This window comes from Myotis daubentonii, chromosome 3, assembly GCF_963259705.1.
Source record: "Myotis daubentonii chromosome 3, mMyoDau2.1, whole genome shotgun sequence".
NCBI classification, from domain to species: domain Eukaryota; kingdom Metazoa; phylum Chordata; class Mammalia; order Chiroptera; family Vespertilionidae; genus Myotis; species Myotis daubentonii.
The window spans coordinates 212,350,029-212,367,179 of record NC_081842.1 but is presented as its reverse complement, the minus strand read 5'-3'; the positions used below and the strand labels follow the sequence as shown (position 1 = coordinate 212,367,179).

The 17,151-nt window shown below is 49.2% G+C and overlaps 1 protein-coding gene across 1 annotated transcript in view; it reads left to right on the top strand.

Moving 5' to 3' along the window:
• The first annotated feature begins 277 nt into the window (after positions 1 to 277).
• The window catches only part of KAZN (kazrin, periplakin interacting protein), a 789,048-nt gene continuing 772,174 nt past the window's right edge, over positions 278 to 17,151 (top strand). Inside the window, exon 1 of the mRNA XM_059691208.1 lies at positions 278 to 1,086. Within this exon, the coding sequence (XP_059547191.1) occupies positions 996 to 1,086 (91 nt within the window). The 5' untranslated portion in view covers positions 278 to 995. The remainder of the gene's footprint in view (positions 1,087 to 17,151) is intronic.

Here is a 17,151-nt window from a genome sequence, read left to right as displayed (position 1 = left end):
CTCTTCTCTCCTTGATCTTTGATGTGTGGCTGGCATGCTCCTCTCCTGTCTGGCACCTCCTGGGTTGCGGGCATGAAGAGGTTACAGCAGCCGGGAGCCTGCTGAGCTGAGTTAGCACTTCCCTCTGCGTCCAGAGCCTCTCCAAGGAAGGGCCCTTTTGGATCACGGAAAAGGGGTGGCTGTGTGGGGTGCCCCCCCCCCCAGGCAGTAGGTCCCAGCAGGGGCTCATAACCATGTCTCCTTCCCCTCCCCACAGCCCGGCGAGGAGGGAGGAAGGAGTCGCGGGGAGAGAAAGGCATCCAGAGTGAAGGATGAACCGCGGACACCTCGGTCTGGAGCTGCAGAGTGTCCCCCCTGTGCTCGCCGCCTGCATCTGGCTGCCCTGGGGCGCACGGACCCTGGACAGCGGTGCTAGGGCTCCGGAAGGAGGAAGACCAGGGCTGGAGCTGCCCAGCAGCCTGAGCTCCCCGCCTGCGAGGCCAGCTCCCTGGGGAGCCCGGCAGCCTTGCCCCCTGCCCTCCTCCCTGGAAGCAGCCGTGGAGGAGCCGGCAGTGCTTTCCTGCAGCCGGCGCGGGACCCAGCGCTCTCAGCGGGCAGCAGGGCTGAGCAGCATCAAGGACCCTGCGCCTTCCAGGTGACCCCCCGGGAAGACTGAGTGGGGGACCAGGCCTCCGTCACTCCCCCCAGACAAGAGGAAACAACTCTTGTTGGTAAAACTTAGGTTTTCCTTTTGCATCAAACTCCTGGAGCTGAGCAAGATCTGCCGAACCCTGTAGCATTCCATTTTTCACTTGGTTGGTGTTTGAGAAAAACCGGCAAGGAGCGGGTGACAAGAGGAGGAGAGGTTATAAACTTTGGGGGCGGGGACATTTTCTTGGAAGTGACAAGTAGTGTCAGAGCTACAGTTCCCCAGCCAGTGACGTCATCCTGCACTTGGACACTCGGGAGGGTCTGGACGCTGCCCCGGGACCAATACCAAAGACCCCAGGGGAGCCATGGAGTCCACGCTGGAGACGGCCAGCCCTGCCGCAGGCCCCGTCACCTTCTCCCACGTCTTCGGCCAGCAGTGCCAGCTGATGGAAGCAGGTAGGAGCGTGTCCCACGGGTGGCAGAGACTTGCGCCTCTGTGTCTACTCCGTCTCTCATCTGTAGTTTGGAATGTGAGGGGCATCAGTGCCGTGATTGGCCGGCATATTTACTGTAAAGCGTTTAGGACACATCATGAGGCCAGATGTGCCACTGGGCAGGGTAATGAGGGCCCCCGTTTGTCTCTTGTTGTCTCTTTCCTCTGTGGCTACCCAGAGGATGAGGAGGGATCTCATGGTGTGGCCACTCTTTGGGGGTAGGTGCCAATCCTAGACCTGCTGTCTTTCGTCCGGCTGCCCCAGCGCTGCGGGAGGTGGCACCTCAGCCAGGCCTCTCCAGGCACCATGGCGTCACCGAGGTGCTCATGGTGGCATCGCCCTGAGCAGCCTCTCCTGGCCTCGGCTCTGCTGTGGGGACTCCTCACTAGTCTTTGCTCACGAGTCTGCCTTATAAGAGGCTCGTGTTTCTGTCCTGGAGGGAGCTTGGGGTGGGCTCGGCCTTGCCCTGTGCCAGCCATCTTGCGTTTGGTCATAGAGAAGACGAGTTGAGGGTGAGTGGTTTGGTGCCGACGGTCACTGTGGTGGAGCCTGCGGACTGAGGCCTGATGTGGTTATGGTTATGCTGGAATCACACAGGAAATGGGGGGTCTGGTTCCCTGTTTCCTCGGAGTTTGCTCCTGTGGTTGGGGAAAGGACCACATGTTTCTCCTGTGGTTTCCTGGGTGTTAGAGGGTTAAATGTATGTTATGGCTGTGAGTCCTGGCAGAAGGGAAGGAGACTATATTGAGTCGGTGTTAATGCCTTCATTTGGTGGCTACAGACCTGACCCCTTTGCCTTGGGAATCTGTCTCCAAATGCAAAACAAAATGACTGGACTCCAGGCTGCCTGGTCCATCTGAGCCTCAGCTTCTGTGAGCTGAGAGGAGCCCAGTGCCACGGGGCGGACAAACATGAGCTGGTTTCTCAGGGCAGGATGTGTCTGCACAGCGAGTGGGTGAATGAGGGCTCTGTTACAGGCTGTGTGACCTCAGACAAGTTACTTAGCATCTCTGTGCTTCAGTTTCGTCATCTGTAAAAGGGGGTAACTAAGCAACACTCCATTGGGTCATTGCAAGGATTAAATAAGTTAATGCATGGGAAGCTTAGAACAGCCTGGCACCTGACCAGCACTGCTTTTAGTGTTCCGTGTTTATTAATGCTTCCAGATGTACTCTAAATGCTTCTGAAAGCAATGCCTAATGTGTGTGTGTATGTGTTGGGGGTGGGAGATATGAGAAAAGTAAGGCACCGCGTAGTATTGAAGGTGTCAGCAAGGAAGGAGTCAGAGCCAAATTCTCAGACTTGCACCCTTTTACACTGTCCCACACAAATCCTGCCTCCCCCGATTCTGTGCCATGCACATTGGTCTAGGACAGTGCTCAGCATTCTTTTTTCTGCAAAGAGCAAGATAGTAAATATTTTCATCTTTTCGGGTCACAGCTACTTAGCTATACCATTGTAGCACACAAGCAGCCACAGACAAAATATATGTGACTAGACATGGCTATGTACCAATAAAACTTTATGTACAAAAGCAAGTGGTGGGCCAGACCTGGCCTCAGGGCTATAGTTTGCAATCCCTATTCTAGGGATTTGGGCTTTATCAAGTTTACACAGCTAGCAAACAGCCAAACTAGGACTGAGTGAGAAAGAACTCTATACTTTCTCCATGGCCTCAGCCATACCCAATGCCACCCTGCTGCCCGGGGTCTACTCCTGCCCCCCTAAATTCAATGTGCCCTTTTATGTTCATCCCTCACCTAGCATGCTCCATCTCTCAGGAATCAACTTCTCCTAGACATGAGATACTTACAGATACAAAGGATTAACCCCAGTCATCACCAGAGACCACAGACTTTGGAGGCCGAAGGCACAGTCATGGGCACCTGACCAGGGCTCACATCTCCTTTGGCTCTTCCCAGCTGCATGATCGTGGGTATGCAGGCAACCCGAATGCTTCCCTTGCCTGTGGAAATCAATTGGGGTTTTAGAAAATTAAATAGGTGCTCAGTGAACACATGTGACAGCTGCCTCCAGTTGGGAGCAGATGTGAGTAACACAGCTCTAAGCCCCTGGGCTCGTGGCATCATTTCCGCCTGCATTGGAGACCTCATGTGGTACAACCAGACTGCAGGCGGCTGGCTGGAGACGTAGTCATGTCTGCTGTCCACACCTTCCACCTCCTGACTGAGGGAGACCCTTGGACTTAGCAGTGAATTATTCCTCTTTTCATTTCTCCAGGAGCGTGCTCTCCCTCGAGACAGCTGGTCATTATTATTCCATGTTGCATCGCTCTCTTGACATAAAAAAAACTTTTTTATTTGATAAAAGGAGACAGGATTTCACAGCCTGATTTAGGCCTAGGTGCCTCCAAAGGTATAGAGAATAAAGCCAAGGGGGACAGCACAGAGGCACTTCAGAAATCCAATCTGCCTTCCCACGGTAACTTCAGAGAAGTAGAAACCTCGGTCCCAGAAAACTGCCTGCGCCCTCCTCTTGCAGGAGTAGAGGCAGCCGGGACCCTGAAGGTCACATAGTCACAGACACACAGAAGGGAAGACTCCCCACCTTCCGGACAAGCCGGAGTCAAGTGTGGCTGCAGACCTCCTTGCCCGCAGGCAGCTACACTGCTCTGCAGAGAGGTCTTGACCTGCCTCTGGAAAGACTCGTGCCCAGCGTCTCCCACCTCCCCTAGAAGAATAGAGTTCCCACTGCGTGCCCAGATCTATAGCTCTGAGCTGGGCAAATTCATGTCTCCCTCCTCATCCTGCAGATAAATGGTTCATTTCCTATTTAATGAGTGAAGTTTAGATGTTGGCAGCAGTTTATATGTTAAACTTCAGTCAGCTAACCTCAAAGCCTGTACTGAAAAATAGCCACAGGGTGTGAAGTACAGCTTCGGACACATAGTCACTAACATCGTAACAACTGCATATGGTGCCAGGTGGGTCCACCCCACTTCGGAATAATTAGTCCTATGAAGTGAATCTCTTCTTTTTCTGGCCCCTCGACTGAATTTCTTCCCCTTTCCTTTGGCTCTGGCTGTTGCTTAAAATGGTGGGTGAGATGCCAGCCTGGCCGGGCAAGCGTGATGGATGGAGGCCACCTTCTCCAGTCTTCCTGCCTGACCTCCTTCAGGTGGGGGCTTAGGGCCACATTCCCACTGCTGACTTCACAGAAGAATCCAGTGTCAGCTCTGGTTTCTGACAACTTTCTGAGGATGTTGGGAGGAACTCCAGGGAGATGGGCAGTATAAACTCAAGCTTCAGTCCTGTTTGTCTCCATGTAGCTGGACATGTATATGTCCTTGCTCATCTCCTCCTTGGCCCCCAGAATGTAGGAGCAGGGTGCCCCTCTGACCCGGCGTTTGGCTGGGTCTCTGCTGAGGGCTCTTGACTCACCCCCGTCCTGACAATCTGGTGGTTGGGGGGCTCCAGCTTGTGACCAGGGCTCTGGGGACTTTATCTCTTGCTGTGACTTGCTAAGCTGCCCCCTGTCATCCTAATTGATTTCCAACCTGTCCCATTTGAGTGGGAAGCATTTCTGTAAGGTTGCTTTGTCTGACCAGAATGACAAGAGTCATCCTGTTTAGTATGTCCTGCTGACCCTGCATGAATCCATGCCCAGCTCAGGGGCGAGAGGGGACAGAGAGAGAGGACAGCCAGGTGACAAGGCTGACGCACCTGAACTGCTGCTGTTCAGCTCTGCTCCCAGCTTGCAGCTGAGAAGCCTCCACCAGTTATGGACCAGTCCCCGCTCCATACCAGGTACAAACTCAGACATACGTAAGCCACGCCTGTCTGTCGGTCTGTCTCATAAATCAGGTTGATCCCTGGAGCCACGGTCTGGTCATCTTTTGACTTTATTCCCTTGTTCCTTCTGAAGGCTGCCAGCCGAATCCCTTTTCCTGCCATTTGAACAACACGGGGATCCATCTGAATATATAGCCTGTATGAATTTGGAAGCCACTTGCCTTATTTATAACCAAGCAGGGAGAGAACTAAGATTTATGGCCTCTGCTGTGAGCTGAGCACACTGGATGCTTCTGCAAAATTTTAACGGAAGAAGATGAGCAAAGGAAAGAGCCCCCATGTCCTGTCTTTCCACGTGTGGGAACGGGAACGTGGTTTTAAGGTTTCCTTTTAGATAACCAAGCGATGTCCTTCTCGGAACTGTTTCTTGCCTGGCAGTTTCTCCAGTGGGGACAGAATGTTTGGACAGCCTAACAAGGTACTATTTTCTTGACCTTAGGCAGTTGAGTCCAACCATAGCTGACACTTACTCTGGGATGGCCATTATGTAAGTGCTCCCATGTTACCTAATTTCATCCTTGTCACATCCTCATAAGGCAAATAAAATCATCCCCATTTTATAGATGAGAACACTGAGGCCCATGAAAGGAAATAGTTCTCTTAACTAGTTAGTGGTTGAGCCAGGCTTCAAATTCATGCCATCTGGATTCAAAGGCTCTACTTATTCCTGTTCTTCTGTCCAGACCTTGTCAATTTTCCCAGCTCCTCCAGGAATTCATCCACAGAAATGACTGTTGAACATCTATGCCAGCAAATGTTGCAGAACGAAGGTGGGACCTTCAGTAACCAGAGATACTGAAGACAGCGTCCCTCCTCCAGGAGACCCATGTCCCCTGTGCTTTCCCGACATTATTCATAATGTGTTGTGTTGAGTTGAGTTTCCTGAGGTCAGGGACTGTCTTGTCCTAGTTGTCTTCCCATCCTCCAAACTTCATAGGTTGCTGGTGACATTGCCGGTTTCATCAGTAAGATGCTAACAGGTTCGTTTTAAACCAAATCATTCATCCTTTTACAGATGGGAAGCTGTTAGGATAAAAGGTGTTCGTGGAATCTGGCAAAGCACAATGTGGTTACTTTCATTCTCTTTCTCAATCTGACTCTTCAGAGGCCTTGGGTTAGCTTGAGGAATCCAGGGCAGTGGGGAAAGCAGTTTAGTCCAGTAGTGTCGTGGGCTGCTCAGATGGATTCCTCTTATCTCCAGGCTCTTAAAGGGTCCAGGTCTACTTCTTGTGCACAGTGGACCAAGTGGTGGGCACTGCGCTCATTGCCTTCCTCCAGCATCTGCTCCCTGCTCAAACTCAGTCCAAAGGTAGGGCTTTCTCAGCATCCTGACCATCTTCCTAGGATGCAGGTACTCCCAGCAATATCCTTGGACCATACCTTGACCTCAGAAGTTCCCACCAATGATGCTTGAGGGAAAAGCAGTGGCGACAGGTTGCATGTGCAGAAGGCCTGGCTTGTGAGCCACATGGTCATCACAGGTCTTACATCAGGAGCAGCGGCTGGTCTCTCATTGACTTATTTCTCCAGAGACCTGCTTGTCAGAGGCATGAACTCAAATGCTTGGGTTCAAATCCCAATTCTGCTGTTCACTAGCTGTGTGATCTTGGGCAAGTATCTTAACCTCTCTGTGCCATGGTTTCCTTGTCTATAAAATGAGGATAATGGTTTACCTACTTCATAGGGTTGTGCTGAGTCTGACGATGTGTTAAAATGAGTAAAGTGTTTATCACAGAACCTGGCACAGAATGCATTATATGTAAACATTTGCTGCCTCTCTTGGTCCAGGCTGCTATAACAGAATACCATAGGCTGGGTGGCTTAGACAATAAACAACATTGACTTCTCTCACAGTCCTGAGGGCTGAGAAGTCTGAGATCAGGGTGCCAGCAGATCTGGTGTCTTCTCACGGGTCTTCACGTGGCAGAAAGCAGAGAGAAAACATTCCTTGTGGTCATGTCCTTTGCACCAGTAAAAAGTTGCTACTTCCCCTGACCCCCTGGCTAATCATTGTGGTTCCAAAGCACTCCGAATGCAACGTTTGTTCTCTTCTCAACCCCCAATACCAGGAATCAGCAGATCTATGAGAATTTCTATCCACCAATCACAGAAGGTGTGCAAAGAAGGTCCTCACTGGACCCAGCTTACCTGGGACGGGCCCAGTTCATGTCTCTCTTCCTGGTATAATTATTAACAGCACCTGCACCCATTCTCAACATGTCCTCACTGGCCTGATACAGCAGATGGGCAGCCTTAATAAGGGGCAGCTGAATACGTAAAATTCAAATGTGTTTAAACAAAACATCTGCTCTTGGAGGCAGTAGTTTAAGGTCAAAAGATAGTCAGTGGAGGAAGCGAATATTTGGTTTGGAACAGGGTCCAGATGGGCCAGGTGAGCTGGGCCCCAATTCTCAGGGTACCAGGTGGGGCATCAATGATGCCAGATTTCATTCTCCAAGAGCAGAAGAGCTCAGCTATCTATATATATAAGAAGCCAGCGACTGGAACACCATAAGGACCAGAACAACTGGTCCCTATGATGCCTACTACGGCCAGCTAATGGCCTGATCTGGGGATGGGGCTGGCTGGCCAACCTCCCTAGGCCCGTCCCCTCGCTGGCTCCACCCCCAATGGGCCCCCACTACCCCAAATGCCCGGCTGGCCAACCTTCCGCTGTCTCCTCCTCCTGACAGGCCCGGCCCTGATCTGCCCTGATTGGGGCCAGGCCGGCTGGTCCCCACCTGTGCATGAATTTGTGCACTGGGCCTCTAGTGTATTTATAAAGATGCCCATTATAGTCTGAATCTTTTGTGTTATTTTCTAGTCCACTGTATCCCTTGGAAAAGAAATATACCGAAGAAACTCAAGGCTAGAGAGAGAAATTTACAACCCACTGCGGTAGGCTGCACCTCAGAGGGCTGGAGGTGGAAGATGCCAAGGCATAAGTCCTGACTTGTGCCAGGAAGGGACTTCTGAAGCCCGTGGGGCACAGGTGGGGCTTAGCTCCTGCTAACAGGACCAGCCCACTTTCCATGGCCCACCTCTTCCCTGTCTTGGCTTTGCTTTGGCCCATTCCTGACTTTGCCCTTGGTTTTTACACGTGTGACAGGTCCCAGGTCCTGCTCCTTTTGACCCTTAGCATCTTCCACTCTGACTGCCAGTAACAGACCTTGAGCCTGTGCCTCCTTGTCCCCTTTGCTTCAGGGACTCGACCAGACAATTCACCCTGTTGTATTTCAGGAACTCACTCTGTGCCCATTGGAGGTCGCCGAAACCAGTGTGGGGCAGGCCCCGAACTGGGCATCAGTGCAGAATCCGCCTCCTCTGCAGCCATGGGTGACCTACCCACGGGGGGAGCCAGATGCGTTCCTGGAGGACGTTTTCATTCCTAGGCACAGTGGGCAAAAGGACCAAGAGATTATGTCATGCTTCCCGTGACCTTCGGAAATGAAGACGCACCAGCTGTGTGAAGACCATGGAAAAGTGAAGCACCCTGGCCCTTAGGTCACCTGTGGCTCGCTGGCTCCGTTAACCCGGAGGGAAGAAGTAGCCTATGGAGGTGGTTTGTTTCCACCTCTCTTGAAGTCACGTCCCTTCCTCAGTTAGTGGCTGGAATCTTGATGCAAAGTGATTTTACAGTTGGCACTCCCCCCGCCCCCCCCAGAGGTCACCTCCGCCATGAAATGGAATTTCTAGGACCATGAGGCACCTCATCCGGGCCCAGAGTTCTGCTGAAGGCGAGAAATGTGCTTTGTGGTTTTCCCACCAGGATTTGGGACAAATTTGTAATGTCCCTGTGCAATGAGATTGAGTGACTCCTGGGGAAGCCCCCTGCAAGTTGTGCCAGGAGTGTGGCAGGGTGGAGTCTAGGACCCATATTTATTGTCAAATAGTGCGGGCTGGCAGAGAAGACCCCTGACCAGGGCTCTGGGCCCAGACGCGGCAGGGGAGTGGCAGGACTTAGGACAGGGCCTCCTGGGGTATGTATCTGTGTGTGGGGGGCGGGAGGGGGTCCTGGAATGACATAGACTGGCACCACCTGTGTACCTGCCCCCTCAGTCCAAGCCCTCCTCTCCTGGTAGAGATTCTAAAGATGCCCAGCCAGCGTGGCTCAGTGGTTGAGCTTTGACCTATGAACCAGGAGGTCAAGGGTTGATTCCCAATCAGGGCACATGCCCGTTTGTGGGCTCGATCCCAGCGTGGGGCGTGTGGGAGGCAGTTGATCAGTGATTCTCTCTCATCATTGATGTGTCTGTCTCTCTCTCCCTTCCTCTCTGAAATCAATAAAAAGATATTAAAAAATAAATAAAGAAAACCAGTCCCCGGAGCCATTGATGTTATTTACCTCCTTGTCCACCAGCCCTTCCACCAGCAAACCAACTATCGCTGTCCTCAGTCTCAAAATGTTTTCTGGGAAACTCGAGGTTGAATTTGTCTGGTGACCTTGAGGTTGGATTGTGGCGGAAGCTCAGTCTCCCAGTGAGAAGTTTCTGAATGGGGTGGGGAGTAAGTGAAATTGTAACATTTTTTGACTTCGGTAGTTAGCCTGGTGCCCGAGCTGGGTGAGATTATAAAATGGTACAGTCCGCAGAGAACAAGAGCGTATGCTCGTCCTGAACTCTGGCTGATCCCCAGGAGATTCACCGTGTCTGAGGAAAGTGACGCCATCCATAAATTCATACTCCGGATTAGAGTAGAAATGGAAGACTGGGCAAAGACCCTTTGCTCTCAGCAGGCCTGCAGAAATGGAATAATTTACATCAAAGAAAGCTCCAGCCACATTTTAGCAGCTAGTCAATTTTTTTCCTTCCTGAAACAATTCCTGGACAGTGTTTTCTATGAAGACATAGGATATTTTCAGGCCCAGCAGGGAGCCTGTGATGTGGGTGGTTCAGAAGGCCGGCCTGCCAGCGCAGTGGAGGTCCCAGCTACATGTTGTATGTAGCCTAGACGGGCTCTCGTGCCTGCTCCGGCACGAAGGACCCGCCAGTTGCCTTGGAGGGTAACGAGAAAGATCATGAGAAAGTCAAAGGATTTCTTGCACAAAGCCTCTCACTGTAGGCCCAAGAGTAGCTCTTTGGCCTGGACGACTCGTTGGCTGGGACAGCTCCAGCTGAAGTAGCTCATTCCCCTGAGGACCAAGTGTTCATTAAAACTCTAGTTCGTCAGGTGCTACCGCCCTGGTTGTCCCCGATTTAAACAAAAGTCCCTCTGTAGCCACTGGCACTTGGGAATAGACACTTGGAGCCATGTTGAGGCCAGAAGGCAGCCGGCGGAGAGTTCACAGTTTCCCGGGTAAAGAGTTGATCCCAGATAAACGAGCCCTGGGTGGCACAGGAACGCTTTGCTTTATTATCATGTGAGGCCTGCACTTCACTTCCAAGCGTCATAAACTTCTCAAGTGGTGAAACAGGCGTGAGCTAGGCTGTTGAGCCGCAGGAGTTGTGTTTGCAGAAATCTGTGGTTATGGGCCCTGTGCTCGCCCCAAATAGCATAACGACCGAGCTGCTAAGCATTCCTGCGAGCTGGACGAGAACAGAAAGCACACCCGTGGTTTTTAAGACCAAAGAGAGGAAGGACAAGGCCCCTGCGTGGACTGCCTTCTTTTGCAAAGTGGGTAAAGCCGAGACTTTGCTCTTCTGGGCCTCGTGAGCTGTAGTCAGGTGAGATCTACAGCACAGGAGGTAGGCGCTGTGAGACCCCTCTGCAGAAGGATGGGCACTTGGTTGGGGCTTAGGTGTGCCCATTTCTTAGGCAAACACAGCGTGACCGAGAATCCTAGTACCTGCCTTCAGGTGTGGGATTGGTCGACATGCCATGTAATTGCACTGGTTCTTCAGCTACAACAAAGAATGTGTCTGCAAGCTCCCTTGCAGTCTGGGCAACATGGGGGTCATTTCAGTCAGTGACACTTCGGGTCTTTCCCCTCCTGGGATGCCTGACAGTAGAAGTGTCTGTAAAGCTACAAAAGGCTGCATGCTTCTTTCAGGGGCAGGAGGAGGAGGAGGAGGAGTGTGTGTGTGTGGGGGGCTCTCCCTCTCTTTCCAGTAATGAGGGGAGTTATGAGGGGAGCGGAGTCTAGGCTTGGAGGGTGGGAAGGTTGCGAATGAGGAAGAAACTGCTTGGATCTGTGTTTTTGTTTTTAAATATATTTTTATTGATTTCAGAGAGCAAGGGAGGAGAGAGAAAGAGATAGAAACAACAATGATGGGAGAGAATCATTGATTGGCTGCCTCCTGCACACTCCCTACTAGGGATCAAGCCTGCAACCTGGGCATGTGCCCTTGACCGGAATCGAACTAGGACCCTTCAGTCCACAGACTGATGCTCTATCCCACTGAGCCAAACGGGCTAGGGCTGCCTGGATCTGTTTTATCTCAGACCCCACCTCCCGTAGTGGTTTTGCACCTGCTTTACCGCCCACCAGTTCCTACGCCCACATGTTCTTCAGAGACTCACGAATCAATATTCAGTTCTTGGGCTTATTCAGGATAAAATGTCTTTCTTGGCTCCCCATGATGAAATCCTGGCTTGAAGATGTAGGGGCCTAATTAAGCATTTATGAGGGAGGGGAATCCTGTCAGTCTACTGAAAGATTCAGTTTGAGCTAAAACCTGTGAGAATAAAGGGGGATGGAAATTGTGGGGTGGAGACATGGCGGGGAGACCAGAGGCAGCTCTAACCCTGATTCCTGGGCTGGCTTTAGGAAATTCTTTTCAAACGTGGTGCATGAAGCCTTCATGTAAGCCTACATGGTGGTCATTAGCCTCACTCACCCCTGCAAGTTGGGGAGGCTGACCGGGACCGGCCCTGATGCTACCCCCAAAAGTGGGCATTTGAACTGCCCCCTTTTAAATAAGCATGAACTCCCACCCATGTCCCGGCTCTTCCATAAGGAGATGAGGTCATAATCCTTCCTGGCAGACTCGGAGGTGTTGGGATTCTGCTTTCAGAATGTCACTTCTCTCAAGGGTGATCATAAATCCTCTGCTGTTTTAGAAAACTCACCTTAAAACCCATCCCATGACATCCACCCCCTGGAGGCCCTGGCAAAAGCATTTTGAGTAGAAAGTTATGTCCTCAAAATCTGTAAGGCATGGTGCCGCTCTGCAAAAGGGGGAGATGGGACTGGTGAAGACAACTGTTTGCCTGATGTTGGGGCTGGGGTTGGGCCCCCGGAGGTCCCTTCTTCATCATCCCACAAAAGCATAAGAGCATAGCCCAGGGGTCCTCAAACTTTTTAAACAGGGGGCCAGTTCACTGTCCCTCAGACCGTTGGAGGGCCGGACTATAGTTTTTTTAAAAAAAACTATGAACAAATTCCTATGCACGCTGCACATATCTTATTTTGAAGTAAAAAAACAAAACGGGAAGAAATACAATATTTGTATTTGCATGTGGCCCGCGGGCGTAGTTAGCGGACCCCTGGCATAGACATTCAGGCAAGGGTTTGCTGTCAGATCTGAGTTCAGCCATGCTCTGTTATTTGTTGATTATGTGACTTTAGACAAGTTATTTTCCCCCATTGCTACTGTTTTAAATGTCTCTGAACCACAGCTTTTTGTGTAAAACGGTGATGGCTTTTCATAATACATTTTATAATCAGTTTATCATTTTCAAAATAAAATCATGATGCAGTTTGATTGGGGTATTTAGAAACAGAGGAAGGGAGAGGGAGAGAAACATCAATTGATTGCCTCCCGCACACCCCTACTGGGGATCCAGCCTGCAACCTGGGCGTGCGCCCTGACTAGGAATTGAATGATGACCTCTCAGTGCATGGGACGATGTTCAATCAACTGAGCCACACCGGCCTGGGCTGATTGGGATTTGAGTGATCATGGTCAGTTTGAGTAGAATAGGTATCTTTTCAGTGTTGAATTTTCTAATGCAGGGGTTTGGCAAACTTTTTCTATAAAGATCTGATAGTAAATACTTTAGGCTTGGCGGGACAAATGATGTCTGTGTCAGCTACTCAGCTCTGCTCATGTAGGAAGAAAGCGGCCATAGTTAATATAGAAATGATTGAGTGGCTGTTCCAATAAAACTTTATTTATAAAAAGAGGCAGTGGGCCATATCTGACTGTGGCCTGCAGTCTGCTGGCTCCTGACTCCATGAGCATCTCCAAGTTCTTTCACATCTCCCTGCTCTGTGAAATCCAGAAACCTGGGAACCTATCTGTTATCGTCCTCATAATCCCTTCCTCCTGCTTCTGTCCTGCACCATCATTATTTGCAGTTTTATTGGAGTCTCTGATCAGGTCATGAGCCACTGGAGACCAGGATGGGCTTTCCCGCATTTCTCTTATTTCCATGGTGTACTGTGCAAGGTCTGGCACACATACTGGTGTATGTAGTAAGTTGCTTGGATCTGAACCTGATGTTGAAGAGAAAGTTGGAGAGGAGGGGTTTAGAGGCTCACCCATGGGACCTGGCTTTCTCTGACTTTTTAAAATAGTGTTTTAGGGGAAATCCATGGTTTTGCAATTTGGCTCTGTCTCATCCTTGTGGATCATCAGCTTCCCTCCTCTTGTATTCTTCCAGGAAAGTCGAGGTCCTTTGGGTACACAGAAAAAAATGTGTATGCATGAGATTTGGGGCCCTTCATTTATTTATCTCCTGCCCCTTCCATGGCACTCCATGAGCTTTTGAATGAATGCATGGGCTGATGGAGGGAGATGGAGGTGCTATTTCTGTTTCCAGTTAGAAGTCATTGGTCATATCTTCTGGGACCACGTTTCTACCAGCATGGTGGCACTCTGTGCCTGCTTCCCTGGCAGGGTCTATTTGGGGCTGCTCTCCCAGCTCCACCTGGCAGAGCCCCTTAGGCACCCTCTCTGTGCTTTGAGTTTTGCTGTGGTCTGACCCTGAGGGAAGGAAGACAACTGTGGCTGAGCACAGCCCAGGTGACCTGCTCTCCCTGACTCACAGCATCACATGCAGGGGCGCTGAGTCACGTCTCCTCCTTGGATGCCAATGGGGCCCTGGGGCCTCTGTCACGAGGACCCTGTGCGGCCTGAGCTGGTGGTATCCCATCATTAGAGTGAGCAGCAGACCTCGATCCCAGTCTGCCCAGCGTAGGTCAGACATTAGGCTAAGAATGTTGTTTTCTTTCTCACTTTTGGCTGTGTTTTTAAGGCTGTACTGTTTTACTTTTCTAGTTTAGTGCTTAGAATATTTATTTTTATTTTTATTTGTTTTAGCAAACCTTCTTTTTCTTTTCTTTTTTTTTAAAATATATTTTTATTGATTTTAGAGAAGAAGGGAGAGGGAGAGATAGAAACATCACTGATGAAAGAGAATCATTGATCAGCTGCCTCCTGCACATCCCCCACTGGGGATTGAGCCCGAAATCCAGGCTGTGCCCTTGATTGGAATCGAACCTGGGACCCTTCAGTCCGCAGGCCGATGCTCTATCCACTGATCCAAACCAGCCAGGGCAGTGCTTAGAATATTGGTTAGCACAGTGGTCAGCAAACTCATTAGTCAGCAGAGCCAAATATCAACAGTACAACGATTGAAATTTCTTTTGAGAGCCAAATTTTTTAAACTTAAACTATATAGGTAGGTACATTCAACTTTAAATTGAACTTTAAATTCATGGTTTTCGTCTTGTGTTTTTCTTTGCTTCTTCTTTGTAGCCATCTCAAACAGGGCACCTAAAAAAATGTTTCATTTTATAATAATAAAGCCACCAACACAAAGGAATTACAATTCTTAAATTGATGACAAAAATACCTGTAGGATTTGCAGCTGGTTGGAAAAATACAGGTAACTTTATGCTTCGAGTAGGTACTTTTGTCATCCGTGCGTGATTTGAGGAGGCGACTAGCACTAACCACTGCACATGAGACTGCTGACTGGCTCACTCAACTCCTGTATGAATCCTGCGCCTCCCCAGCTCTGCGTATCTCCCGGCCCGCCTGCGCCGCGTCTCCTCCTGTCACCTGACCAACCGACCGACACCCCCCCACTTCTAACGCCACTTCTTCAAAATAAGACTTGCCCAGGCCGAAAACCGACTTCTGCGCATGGGCCATGAAGTTTCAATTGCACTGTACGTGTGCGCCTGCACGTGGTATTTTGTGGAAGAACCACACTCAAGGGGCCAAAAAGCCCCATGTGGCTCGCGAGCCGCGGTTTGCCGACCACTGAGTTAGCACATTGTAGTTGCTCAAAGACTATGGATCTAACTTGTGAGGTTGGTGGGCAAGCCAGGTGGACAGCCCAGGGGAATAACATCTGGAATGGCAGTAGCCAATCTTCCGGTGTGTTCTTGCTTCCCAGATCCATGCCACACCCTCCGCATGCACCACCTCCAGTATTTCTTGTCACTCAAACATAGCTGAAACTGGAGAAGGCCCTCAGGGCGAATCCATGTAAACGGGGACTGAAATTTCAAAGTGAATAGTGGTGGTGGTAGTGGTGTGTGTGAAGAGACTTAGGACTTTAAATGCTAAAACTGCAATTAAAACTTTAATGGTAAGTTTCTTTAATGCAACAAAATTTGGGGAGAGGGTACGAAGGAGACTCCAACTTCACTGATGTTTTCTCTTATTAAAAAAGAGAGCTCTGAAGCAAATTTGGCAAAGTGATCAGCTATAAATTGTGGGTAATATATTCTATTTTTAAAAAACCACTTCATGGGCAAAGGACACTAAGGAGAAAATAAACAAATGGGACTACATCAAAATAAAAAGCTTCTGCACAGAAAAAGAATCCAATCAACAAAATGAAAAGGGAGCCCACTGTATGGGAGAACATATTTGGCAATGATACATCTGATAAAGGGTTAATATTCAAAATACATAAGGAACTCATACAACTTAACAAAAGGAAGACAAACAATCCAACTGAAAAATGGGCAAAGGACCTAAATAGACACTTCTCCAAAGGGGATACACAGAAGGCCAAGAGACATATGAAAAAGTACTCGAAGTCACTGATCATCAGAGAGATGCAAATTAAAACAACAATGAAGTATCACCTCACACCTGTCAGAATGGTTACCATCAACAAACCAAAAAAATGACAAGTGCTGGAGAAAAGGGAACCCTAGTATACTGCTGGTGGGAATGCAGACTGGTGCAGCCATTATGGAAAACAGTATGGCATTTACTCAAAAAATGAAATATGGAACTGCCACTTGACCCAGTGATCTCAATTCTAGGAATATATCCTGAGACAAAAACATCAATCAGAAAGAATGTATGCACCCCATGTTCATATGCCTTCAACTTATAATAGCTAAGATCTGGACACAGCCCAAGTGCTCATCAGTAGATGAGTGGATAAAAAAGCTGTGGTACATTTACACCATAGAATACTATGCAGCAGTAAAAAGGAAGGATCTCTTACCCTTTGAGATAGCATGGAGAGATCTGGAGCGTATCATGCTAAGTGAAATAAGCCAGTCAGAGAAAGACAAGTATCACATGATCTCACTAATGAACAAAATAAACTGATGAACGAAAAAGATCCAGAGACAGAAGCATGGAACAGACTGTGGAATCTCAGAGGGAAAGTGGGAGAAGGTGGGTGGGTGAAAAGAGATCAGCCAAAGAACTTGCATGCATGTATGCATAAACTATGGACACAGGCAGTAGGGTGGTGAAGGCCTGGGGCGGTAAGGTGGAGGTGGGCTAGAAGAGGTCAATGGAGGAAAGAAAGGGGCATATGTAATACTTTCAACAATAAAGATGAAAAAAAAAACCCACTTCATTGGGATTTAATGAATATACCACACAATTCACCCATTGAAAGTGAGCAATTCAGTGTTTTTAGTATATTTTCACAGGTTTGTGTAACCATCACTGTCAATTTTGGAGCATTTCCATCACCTCACAAAACCCCATACACTTAGCTATCACTCCCCTACTCACCCCAGCCCTAATTAGGCAACTACTAGTTTGCCTTTTGTCTCCACATACAGGGTGTCCCCCCCAAAACGTATATACACTTTGAACAATTATAAAGTCAGTATTTATTAATATACAGTTCATTTTCAAAATGTAAAAGAATCTCCAGAAATGAATACATTTTTTTGTCCATGTCTGTTTTCAAACTGATAACCATTCTGGTCCAAGCACTGCTGATAACGTGAAGCAGTGGAATCCCAAACATCAGGAATCATTTCGTTTGGCATTTGTGTGCCCTCAGTTCATCGCCTGTTGCCAGTTTTGTACTGTGAACTTTATCTTTTATGTGTCTCCATA